At 34.5% G+C, this 12,250-nt stretch overlaps 2 protein-coding genes across 3 annotated transcripts; both read left to right on the forward strand.

The window, feature by feature from the left end:
• Positions 1-1,826, forward strand: LOC114259061 (ATP synthase gamma chain, chloroplastic). The gene has a single exon (XM_028199055.2). The coding sequence runs from the start codon at positions 266-268 to the stop codon at positions 1,394-1,396; it is 1,131 nt and encodes a 376-aa protein (XP_028054856.1). The 5' UTR covers positions 1-265; the 3' UTR covers positions 1,397-1,826.
• A 1,403-nt stretch (positions 1,827-3,229) lies between these two features.
• On the forward strand, positions 3,230-8,931 carry LOC114259062 (putative beta-1,3-galactosyltransferase 2). Of its 2 annotated transcripts, none has more exons than XM_028199057.2 (11): positions 3,230-3,645; positions 4,834-4,930; positions 5,639-5,679; positions 5,789-5,970; positions 6,068-6,131; positions 6,489-6,561; positions 6,698-6,818; positions 7,057-7,144; positions 7,238-7,363; positions 8,102-8,211; positions 8,460-8,931. In XM_028199057.2, exons 1-11 carry the CDS (start codon positions 3,515-3,517, stop codon positions 8,606-8,608), a joined length of 1,182 nt encoding a protein of 393 aa, XP_028054858.2. In that variant the 5' UTR covers positions 3,230-3,514; the 3' UTR covers positions 8,609-8,931. The 2 variants fall into 2 exon arrangements, with proteins under 2 accessions (XP_028054858.2, XP_028054857.2); XM_028199056.2 differs by having other exon boundaries at positions 3,233-3,645; positions 5,636-5,679.
• The last annotated feature ends 3,319 nt before the right edge of the window (positions 8,932-12,250 follow it).

Genomic DNA, 12,250 nt, shown 5'->3' on the forward strand with positions numbered 1-12,250 from the left:
ACGGTTTAAAATCCTTATCCCCAAACCTCATCCAAAATATTCCCTCCCTTCCCCTCTCTCTCTCTCGCTCACTCCACCTCTCATTTCACTCCTTCCCTCCACACCAGTAGAACTGTAATCCCACTCCCACTCAGCTAAGATTAAAAACATACCAAACCCACATCACATGCTCTCTCTCTCTCTCTCTCTCTCTCTCTCTCTTCTCTTCCTTCTCCATCCTTGATTCTCCGCATATGCTAAAAAAATTCACAGCAAACTCAAAACCATGTCTTGCTCAAATCTAACAATGCGAGTCTCTTCAAACCCATCTCTCTCCGATGCCTCTCCTCTCTCTTTTCGCTCTGTTCTCAACCCATTTCAGCTCCCAATTCAAAATTCACCCATTTCCAGCCCCTCTAGATCATCATCTGTGAACCCAATTCACTGCAGTCTTCGGGACCTTCGAGCCCGAATCGCGTCAGTCAAGAACACCAAGAAGATCACCGAAGCGATGAAGCTCGTCGCTGCAGCGAAAGTTCGAAGAGCTCAAGAAGCTGTTGTCAATGGAAGACCTTTCTCAGAGACTCTTGTTGAAGTTCTTTATAGCATCAATGAACAGCTTCAAGCAGAGGATGTTGATGTGCCTCTCACCTCTGTCAGGCCAGTCAAAAAGGTTGCTCTGGTTGTTGTCACAGGCGATCGAGGCCTCTGTGGGGGTTTCAACAACCAAATCATCAAAAAAGCCGAATCACGAATCGCAGATTTGAAGAATTTGGGCGTAGATTACACTGTGATTAGTGTTGGGAAAAAGGGTAATTCATATTTTATCCGAAGGCCTTATATCCCGGTCGATAAATTCTTTGAAAAAGGCAATTTACCGACCGCGAAAGAAGCTCAGGCGATCGCCGACGATGTTTTTTCGCTCTTTGTGAGCGAAGAAGTCGATAAAGTTGAGCTTTTGTACACGAAATTCGTGTCGTTGGTTAAGTCTGATCCTGTGATTCATACTCTGCTTCCCCTGTCTCCAAGGGGGGAGATTTGTGATGTGAATGGGATTTGTGTCGATGCTGCCGAGGATGAGTTCTTCAGATTGACAACAAAAGAAGGGAAATTGACAGTGGAGAGAGATGTTGTGAGGACTCAAACTATTGATTTTTCGCCAATTTTGCAATTCGAGCAAGACCCGGTTCAGATTCTTGATGCTCTGCTTCCCCTGTATTTGAACAGCCAAATCTTGAGGGCGTTGCAGGAGTCTCTGGCTAGTGAGCTTGCTGCTAGGATGAGTGCCATGAGCAATGCCACCGACAATGCTGTCGAATTGAATAAGTCGCTATCGAGTGTGTACAATCGGCAGCGACAGGCGAAGATCACCGGAGAGATATTGGAGATTGTCGCCGGAGCCGATGCCCTAGTCTAACAACCTCATGATAGCATGATTTTGAATAACGGCATCGGGGATATGTATCGGTTTTGACGATACGGTTATATATTAGCTGATATATAGGTGTATCAGTATCGAAAGTCTAAAATCGCGATATCGTATCAACCAATATCGGAATTTATCTATCAATGAATATTGATATCAAAAGTCTAAAATCCTGATATCATATCGGCCGATATTTAAAAGCCATGCTCCTGAGAGTGATGATATAGTTTATTTTTTGCTTTATTTATGCGGGTTTTTGCTTGTTTTATTGAATTATGCTTGTGCAAGAACAAACTATGTAGATCTTTAGATACTTGTAATTCTCAATTGCTCACAAACATTGCGTTTTGGAACATCTTTGTATACGGCTATTTTGTTTTTTGCCCCTCATATATAATACGTGTGTTATTTGGAGTTCTCACCTCCATGGCTTCTGTTTGGCAATTAAAGTTTTTATTTACATAAATAATTGGTTATTGCAATGTGAAATTTATTCATGGGGTTAGATTCTCAATATCAGTACTTTCTCTGTATCCAAATGGGATATGTTCTCTTGGGACTAAAGATTCAATCGAGCATCCTTCAAACGTCAATCAGTCTATCACTCAATCACAGGCCGCTCTATCATCGTCTTATTTTTGGTCTTATTTTTGGTTATCTGATGGTAAAGTTGTAACCCGCCCTCTAGATAACTTTGGAGAACCTCTCGTCATATACTTAGGATACCAAGAACATAGCTCGAAAAAGGGGTGAGAGGGATTAAAGATGAACGTGACAACTCTCCCTGAATGTGACAATTTGAGTTTCTATACCTGTTGGGGAGTTTAGCTAACACTAAGGGCTATTTTGGGAAGTTGGCTTTTAGCCACTTTTTTTTGTTTGTAGCAAAAGCCAAAAGTTGGCTTTTTTGTCTTTTTTTTTTCATTTGGGAAGTTGGTTTTTAGCCAACGGTGAAATTACAATTTTACCCTCATTGGTCAAAATGTGTTACATAGGTGAAGTTGTAAATATTTTAAATAAATGGGGGTAGTTTGGTCATTTTATTATGATTTGACATCATAAACAAACATTAATCAAAAAAGTCAAAAGTTAATTTTTATCAACTTCTCAAATCATTTGTCTAAAAAAGCCAAAAGTTTTGTTAAAAGTCAAAAAATCACTTTTTACCATTTTCCCAAATAAGCCTAAGTCGAGGCAATGTGAGATGGCAAGGTAGTTTATCTTCCCGAGCCTTATCGTACTTTAGTTAACAAACAATATAGCACATTCACATATGGAATTTGAGTACATAAGAAATTTTTATTTTTTAGCATAGAGAAATTTCTCTATTTGAAACTAGTGAAATTTCCCTATTCAAAAATAGAGAATTTTTTTTTATAAAAAAACTTCAATTTGAACTTGTAACCCTAAAATTTGAAATTAGGTACCCAATATTTTTGCAATTAGCCATAAATTTTGTAATTTTTAGCTTTAGTTATAAATTTCACTGTTTGAAAATAATTGGTAGTAGCAAGCACAGTGATATTTTATCAATTTTTTATATAGAATTTCATATTCATCATTGGCCATTTTTAATAGACATCAATGAAAATATTCTAAGAATATATAAAATTTATGATGAAAATCTAAATTAAAATTTAATAGATTTTGAAGTTTTGATATTTGTTCAATTTAAAAAATAAAAACACAGAAAAAGAAAATCAAACAATATTCACTAGCAACAAATTTTGATGGATTCAGGTTAAACCCACTCAAATTGAACCCGACCCATTTCCAAGCCATATATGAAGCTGATTCTCTCTCTTTCTGTTACTGTAGCAAACATTCATTTTTTTTTTTTTTTTAACAGAGCAAGCATTCATTAAAACCAGAAACGTTTTGTAATTGAAGGAACCATTAAAGAGAGACAAAGATGGCAGTTAGTGGGTTATCTCTCTCTCTCACTCCTCTATACATATGCAGAGGAGAGAGAGAAAGAGAGAATCAGAAACAGGGGCATTAGAAGCTCAATTTTAATGCTGTTTTATTTTTGAAAGATAAGTTGTTTCTCTTCTTCATGATATTTGTTTAATTATATATTCCTCTACTCTTACATTGGCTAATTAAAAAATGTCAATGTCAATGTCAATGAAGAGTAGAGGAATAGCTGGTGACTCACAATCAAGAGCTCTTGTATCCAGAAGTTGGGTACTTTTGCTTTGTCTTGCCAGCTTTTGTGCTGGCCTGTTCTTCACTAACAGGTATTTTTTTCTTAAATTTAATGGTCTTTAATTTTTTGCCCTTTTAAGGTTGAAGCTCTTATTCTGCTTTTATTATGTTTGTTGAGATATTGGGTTATTTGATTGCTTTAGTAATTCTTCCTTTTTGGCCATGTGGGTGTTGTTGAAAATTCAGGCAGAGGAAGTTTTTTGTGGAGTTCTTTTCCAAAACCATGTTGTTTTTCAATAAAAATTCCTAAATATGAGTTGTTTTGAACTTATTTTTAAATTTTGGTTGTTCTGAAACTGTATTTTTAGTGATTTATAACATAACTTCAATTAATTTATTTTACAATTTTACCATGAGTTAATTGGAGTCATGTTTTGAAAAGACAACTTTACATGGCTTTAAAGAACAACCTAGTTTTGAGAAGTAAGTTTACGGTTTGAGAAATAAGTTCAGAACAACTTGCATTTGGGAAATTTGTTTCCAAATAACTTGGGTTTGGTTTCAAATTTATTTGCAACACTGATTTTTGATGGTATTCAATGAGCATTGTTATATATATAGCAAGAATGATGCTTGTTGAGGAATGAGAGAGACCATTGATTTGTGTTGGTTCTTATACAAATTGGGGATTTTTGTTTTTGAACTAAATATCAAATGTTTGCCTTGAGTGGCTGAGAATCTGGGTTACGATTTCCAATGTGAATCTTGAATTTGGATAATATGGTTTTAGATTAGGGTGACCTAGAATATGTAAGCACTCTTTTTCTCGTCATATTTTTTTTGGGGGGGATTCCTCGCCATCTTATGCCACTATGTTGTTCTTTTCATTTAGTATATGTATCTTTACAAATATAGGCTTATATGTAATTTGAAAATTATTCATTCTAAATCTAACAACAAAAGTTGAAATTTTCCAACTAGCAAAAAATTCCATATATTGTATCTGCCCTCTAGGTTTGAACCCACAACCTCAAGATCAAGATTGAAGGACCGAGTTTTAACCACTGGACCAGTGGCCCCTATTAGGCTTGTACCCAATCTACCCCTCCAAGACCCCATCCCATGGGGTGGGGACTAAACTGCACATATTTGATATTTTATATGGATCTTATTTTTGTTGTTAGCAACTTGTACAATTTTTCTAAACCTAGTTTTATGCATGAAAGATGAAGCATTAACAATGTTTGCATGTCATATTGATTTGGAGCACCTGGTATCAGGATATGGCTGGTGCCTGAAACAATGGGTATTGCAAGGACAACTGCTGTCAAAGCTGAAAGAAGACACTTAGTTTCTGAGGCTTATAATCCCAAACTTGTGAGTGCATCTTCCATTTTAACAAAACCTAATGTTTAGCGGCACTTGGAAGCCAACTTTCAGTCTGTGTTTGGATCTTTTCTTTTCCCTTCACACAAATCCCTTGCCAAATCCAAGACCCAAACACAACCTACGAAAGGATTGGTTTCAGTGACCACTAGAATATAATTGCTAAAAGCTTACTTGGCGATACATTATTTGGCTTTTCCTCATTTGGAATAGCTATTATCAACCATGGTGACTACAAGATCTACTTGATTTAGGAGTTTCACAAAATATTTGTCAGATTTACGAAAGCAAAATAAATCCTGCTTCTGAGCTCTTAAATTTTTTAAGTAAAGCTTGAACTTGGAGTTCATGAGATAGATCAGGTTGGCCTGAAAGATCATTCAGATTGTTCGTGTGTATATGAGTATTCAATCACTACTAAGAGTTATTTTTTCATAATCTCATGCAGCCTCCACTTGAATCATTTTAAACCTCCAACTTCTCTAACTGCTATATATTTTTTTTAAAGAAATTAAAAAATGTAGCATTTATCCAAATACAGTGTGCAAACAAAATTTCTGATGGAAATTATTCTTTCTTCTACACTTATCATCAACTATTTACTCAGTTTCTGTTTTGTTGCTTCATTTAACTATCAAGTTCATAATACTGATGTGTTCATACTTCAAACTTTGTGTTTTCCTTGGTTTTCATCAGAAGCTTGTAAGCAATGAAGTTTTAAAGGCTCATCATCCCAAACGGTAAGCAATCCCGATGCTTGTTTGAGTTGGATACAATTTACAAGTGATGCCCTCATGTATGGTATGGAGTCAACTGAATTCACATCCTGTTCCTGATTATGGAATGCAGAACACAAGATGAATCAGCAGCTGTAAAAACAAGGAATATATCTCTACCGAGGGCCTCTCCCAAGTCAATAAAACAAAAGGTTGCAAAGTCTAACAAAAAATATTTCATGGTTATGGGAATTAATACAGCTTTTAGTAGCCAAAAGCGAAGAGATTCCCTGCGGGAGACGTGGATGCCCCAAGGTGCATTAGCTGATCTTGCAGCTTTGTTTTTATTTCATGATTGATGTTATTGTATATGATCAATGAGTAATGGGTTCTCTGATAAAAAAAATTGAAGGTGAGAAAAGAAGGAAGCTAGAGGAAGAGAAGGGCATTGTCATACGCTTTGTTATTGGTCACAGGTACGAATTAGTATACGCTTTTCAGAGCTGATATTAGCTAATTGCATACGTATGTGGTTTTTAGTTGTGGTTTTATGTATTCTCTACAACTTATGTGATTGAAAAAATTGAGTTTTTTTTTTTTTTTTAATTGTATCAATTTAATGATGAAGTCTGGACCGTGTTTCCTAGAATAGTAACACCAACCGCAAGGAATTCCATGACTCAAAGAAAGTAACATTTGGCTGGTTTCTGCACTAAATGAAAATGAATCTATTAATTGTTTTTCTGTCACTAGTAACATTTTGCATATCAGTGAGCTGTGGACTAGGAATTTTGCAAGTGAAAATGAATTTATTAATTGTTTTTCGTCACTAGTTCAACATCCGATGGTATTCTTGACAAAGCTATTGAAGCAGAGGACAGAAAGCACGAGGACTTCTTGCGGCTGGTGATGTTGCGTTCTTTTTTCTTTACTTCCTCTATTGCCATTGCCAATAACTGTTTTGAGTAGCATGAATGTTAAAGACTAAATGAAAGTGTGTTTGTTAGGCACGCACTTGACTTTGTTTATGTTCTTTGGGCAGAAACATGTAGAGGGCTACAATGAATTGTCAGCGAAAACAAAGATATATTTTGCTACCGCTGTTGCTTTGTGGGATGCAGATTTCTATCTCAAAATTGATGATGATGTTCATGTAAACATAGGTAAAATGATATCCAGTTTTTAATGCATAATACATGTTGATGCCTCATTTTCACTCCCCCTCAAAAAATACCCAACAATATTGAACCCAAAAAAAAAAAAAAAAAATTTGTGACTTCAGTTATTCACTAACAAATAAATGTGAACATTTTATCCGATTTAAAATGAAGCAATTTAAAAAAAAATTATCCGAGCTTGTATATGATTTTACTTGGTACATCAACTTTTAATTCACTACAGGAACACTGGCAAGGATTTTGGTTCGTCACCGTAACAAACCTCGTGTGTATATTGGATGCATGAAGTCCGGTCCTGTACTTTATCAGAAGTAAGCATACGGTTTTCTGAGATTGTTTAGATGACAAATATTGAGAGTAAATTGGTATTACTTGGTATTTAAAAGGCTATTCTTGTTAAACAGGAAAGTCAAGTACCATGAACCGGAGCATTGGAAATTTGGTGATGTAGGAAATTACTATTTTCGCCATGCTACCGGGCAGATATATGCTATTTCAAAAGAGTTGGCTATTTATATATCAAAGCACCTGTAAGTTTTCCACTTACCTTTTCAGATGGATTGAAAAAAAAAGAAGGGTAACTACATTAATCACAAGGTTTGAAGAAAATACATCGAGCCACACAAGTTTAGCATTATTGCATTATAAGATTAATTCACATAACACTTATCTTCTTTTCATCAATAATTTGTCTGTGTGTTGTCTTATCTTTTATATTGAAATGTATATTTTACTATTGCTTATCTCTATCTACAAACTATCTATATTAGTTTCGGTTACATTAGTCTTACTAAAATGAAGGTCAATGCAATTATGTCAAACTTGTGAGACTTACTGTATTTTTTTCTAAATTTCAAGAGAGGTGAGTTTAATTTACCCAAAGAAAAAAGGATCAAGCCTTTGATGGGTGAATGAACCAATGTATGAATACAATGGCTAAAAACTCACCATTGGCGAACTATTTCTAAAAATTGTTTTCGGGAAAATTTTCTGAAAACAAGTTGCAAAAATTGTTTCCGAAAATGGTTTTTTGTACAAAAACAAAAACGATACAAACACCATCGTTGTTTTTAAACTTTTTGTTGAATTATTTTAAAATCCACGAAAAATGAAAATGAAAAACTAAAAGCAACACGAGTTGGAAAAATGTTCATGGACTTACCTCAGTTGGCTAGTCTTGGTGCACATTGTAGATTCCTCATTTTCAAACAAACGGGGAGTCAAAATCCCAGTGCTGGCATAAATAATTTTAATCTTTGTTGTCTCAGGAATGTGCTGCACAAGTATGCAAATGAAGATGTTTCTTTGGGTGCTTGGCTGATTGGATTGGAGGTGGAGCATATTGATGATAGAAGACTATGTTGTGGCTCCAAGTCTGGTAATTTCTAACCAAGGATCTAAAATGACAAAAATACCTTTGCCCCTTACATTTATAGGTTTTTTTTTTGAAGTTCAAAATTTTCTTCTTTCTTTCTCTCTCCCTCTTAATGCCCCTGCCCCCCCCCCCCCCCCCCCCCCCCCCCTCAAGGGGTGTATTTGTGACTTACCCTCTATGGATAAATGTATAAAACTCTCTGTTGCTTGATTAGGAAACAGGATTGGTGATAATTACTTCTTGTGTTGCAGACTGCCAATTCAAGGCTGTGATGGGCCACGGCTGTGCTGCTACGTTCGACTGGAAATGCAGCGGGATTTGCAAGTCTGCTGAGAGGATCAAGGATGTTCATCAGCGGTGTGGGGAGAATGAGACCGCTTTATGGAATCCAATCTACTAAACTACGCATAGCAATTCTTCTAAATCAACGACATATATCCTTGAGCGAGCACGCAAAGGAAATAGTCTATTTGTCCACGTATTCTAGTATAGCGAGTGTATATTAGAATTTAAAATAGCAAAAAAATAAAATAAAAACAAAATAGTGGCCTCAAACCGGGGGAAGGATGGATCTTTCTCCATTTGAGTCCTCAAGAAGATGATTGTTACATTCTTTAAATGGATGGAGGGGTATTATAGTGTCTCCACCCATGACCTTTTGCAAGCTCTATTTGATACAAAATATTCGAAGCAAATATAATTAGTTTCCTATTTTTTTTCTCATTGCAACTGGAGTTGTTTCTTTCTTGCCAAACACTTCATTTCGAGAAACCTAATGGTTCAAGTAGAAGCAAGGTTAGGAAAGCATAAGGAGTTCTCATTATTTTGTTATTTTGACATTGTTTATCAATGTGAATCAACTTGTGCTGTCATACATTATCACATGAGACTCAGAGCACTCACTAGGATTGATATGTCCATTTTGACTAGGAAATTGATGATCAATAAGATGAAATTTGAATTTCTTGATACCCTTCTTAACTTCAAGAATTTTTTATAGGTGGAATGACGATGCAGTTCTTCATTCTCGAAAGCACCATTCTTGTATCCACAAATGTTCTTTTTTTAATTGTTGGCTTCTTCTTCTAGAGTAGCACCCCAATAATAATCACTAGCATCAGTCTCAACGATGTTTTTAGAAAAATAATTGCAACGATACACGTTTGATCTCTCAGAGGGGTGTAAAGAAAACCAAGCTAGCTTTCTTTCAAGTAAATGAGACGTATATTTTGGGTACTTCTCTTGAAAAAAAACAATGTTACGGTGACTAAGACCATCTTCAACGGTTTTCCAAATCTGACATCAAATTTGAAATTTGGAGAAAAAGTCACTTTTTGAAACTCGGTATTCACCAAACTCGTATCAAATTGAGAATTGAACAAAAAAATCATCAAACTGAGAACAGGATACAGATTTCAACAAATTATTGTTTGTGACCGTTGGAGGAGAGGAACCGGTCAACCAGCCGGTTGCCCGGCCGGTTGACCAACCGGTCGACCACGAAAAGGTTCAAACAGTTCAAATGGGTAGGTTCAAACAATTCAAAAAAAATATTTTTGCCTTACCGGTCGACCACTAAAAGGTTCAAACAGTTCAAATAGGTAGGTTCAAACAATTAAAAAAAAAAATTTTTTTTTTGCCTTACCGGTCGACCAACTGGTTGTCTCTGGAGCAGATTTGATGAAAATTAAGTATTGGAGCATTCTGTATCAAATTGAGAAAATTGTCATTTTTTTACTCAGATTTAGTAAAAAATTAGGTAAACCGTTGGAGATGCTCTAAATTTGGGTACCAAATTTTGAATATCATTTGTTTTTAGTTAGGAGGCGATTATGTACAGTATGAAGAGTAATACATTTGGAGAATTATAATCAAATAACTATAGAAGTCCAATAAAGAATTCCATAATGGGAACGGATCAACAGCCCAACAAAGAATCTTGTGAGTAAGAAATAATAAGCCTCACAAATGTGTGGTTTACGGTAAAAAATTAAAAAATAATTATTACAGTGAGAATAAAAAAACATAAAACTACAATAAGTGATTTAACACAGACACTGCAAAGGAAGAGAGAGATACAAAATGAGTACTATTGTATTCATTCTTTATTGCCTTTTTTAGGCTCTTCATAAATTCAAGTATCAGAATCATAATGCACTTAAATAAAAAAATAAAACAAAAATAAAAATAAAAAAACTGATATATGAAATTAATACAGAATCTCTGCACCCACCCCATATCTCCTTTTCAGAAAAGTGGAAGGCATTTATGTATAAATAAAGTAATAGAAGCCTAAATGATTTTCTATCCTAAATTCGTTTATTTCATCATACAAGTGCACAGAAAAATTAATATCTGGTCTGTCATACTTATAATGAATGTAAGCCACACCGATTTGCTCATAATCTACAAGGAGTTCCTGGCATCTGATAGAGGAAAAAAAAAATTAAAATAAAATAAAATAAAGGTTTTTAGAAAATTTCATCTGTTTATTATACAGAATAATTATCAAAAATTTGATTCTTTTTACGAACTTGATATCAGTAATTGAGAGTCTAGAAATTCATTTCGGTCAATTGAACATTCTCGAACTATTTTTTTAAAGTGAGATTGATCAATAAATCTCATATTTTGGACTTGTGATCCATATAGTCCCATATTATTTCTTGTAATCCATTTAATATTTTTAGATGTGTAATGACTCATTTACCCGCCACATTAGAGAGTTACATTTGAGGAATTACGTTGGAGTGTTATGTTTGAAAAAAATACACTAAGAAATTTTTTAGGGTGTTACGTTTAAAAAAGTACATTAATGAGTCTTTTAGTGTTAGATTTTTATTTTAAAAAATGGATAGTAAAAGAGATTTTAAAAAATAATCCGTCTATCTTTTTTTTTGAAAACAATAAAATATAATCAAATAATATAATTATAACTTTTTTTTTTTTAATGACGAAATGAACTAATTAAATTATCCAAGTGGGGCGCATGGTGAGTTTCACATGCCCAAATGGATAGTTCAGTCCACAATATGGATTGGAAAGAATATGGGGAAATTATTTAATAATTCGGGAGTACCACGTGTTCATACTCTCTATCCAATTATTATTCAATATGCCCCCTCATGTTCCTCAATCACCTAACATAATACCCTATTTATTCACCTTATCCACCAATCACAATTGTATGGAGTACCACGTGTTTATACTCAAGAATTACTGAATAATTACCTTACAATATGGGCTCTAAACGATATAACTAACCGCACATGAAAATATGTTAAGTACAAATAAAATATAAAATTTAGCATATGATTATAAAAAAAAAAAGTGTAGTCATTGTTCTAAGGCAATTATCGTCTTCCTATGAATGTATTAATGGATAATCAACAACTCAAATGATTATCACCAAAAAAAAAAAAAAAAAAAAAAAAGAAGAAGAAAGAAGAAGAAGAAGAAGAAGATATGGAAAGAAGACAAACTTGAGCAAAATTTGAAGTGCAGAAAACTATAGAGAACCCATAACTTTTACATACAAAAAATACAAAAATGCCCCGTAGCCCGAAAAACTGAGGCTCGAATGGCTCGAATGGTACGAAAAATATTATCTTACCGGTAAGAGAATAAAAAAAAGTCCTAAAACGACGTCGTTTTGGGATTTCGAGCCATTCGAGCCTTTGATTTTTCGGACTCCGTAGCGGTGTTGCAAAAAATAATGAAAGTGACTTTTCATAAAAGGCCATAACTATTGGGTTTTAAGAAACATGTCTTTTGGGTATAGCAGTTGTAGCAAATTTTGAAAACCTCCAAGGTTACAACAAGAACTAGCCCTACATGTAGAGGCCATAGAGCTAGGGATTCTCTCTTTTCTAAATTTTTTTATTCTTCTTTTTTAAAAATGGTGTAGAGCAATTCCAACCACACTCTCTACTTTTCACTAGTTAAAGTATAAAAAAAAATATACTCTTTATTTTACCTAATTACTTTAGCTGTTGTGTTCTCTAACCATGCTCTTTATTTTAGCTAATTATTTAAACTAACT

The sequence above is a fragment of the Camellia sinensis genome, chromosome 9 (genome assembly GCF_055761805.1).
Source record: "Camellia sinensis isolate YWXY chromosome 9, ASM5576180v1, whole genome shotgun sequence".
Classification (NCBI taxonomy): Eukaryota; Viridiplantae; Streptophyta; class Magnoliopsida; order Ericales; family Theaceae; genus Camellia; species Camellia sinensis.

Bases quoted from the DNA above. Each gene is read 5' to 3' on its own strand.
- LOC114259061 (XM_028199055.2), top strand. From the start codon at position 266: ATGTCTTGCTCAAATCTAACAATGCGAGTCTCTTCAAACCCATCTCTC.
- LOC114259062 (XM_028199056.2), top strand. From the start codon at position 3,515: ATGTCAATGTCAATGTCAATGAAGAGTAGAGGAATAGCTGGTGACTCA. The intron at 5,971-6,067 runs GTGCATTAGCTG...AAAAAATTGAAG, and splicing joins GGAGACGTGGATGCCCCAAG to GTGAGAAAAGAAGGAAGCTA. The intron at 7,145-7,237 runs GTAAGCATACGG...CTTGTTAAACAG, and splicing joins GGTCCTGTACTTTATCAGAA to GAAAGTCAAGTACCATGAAC.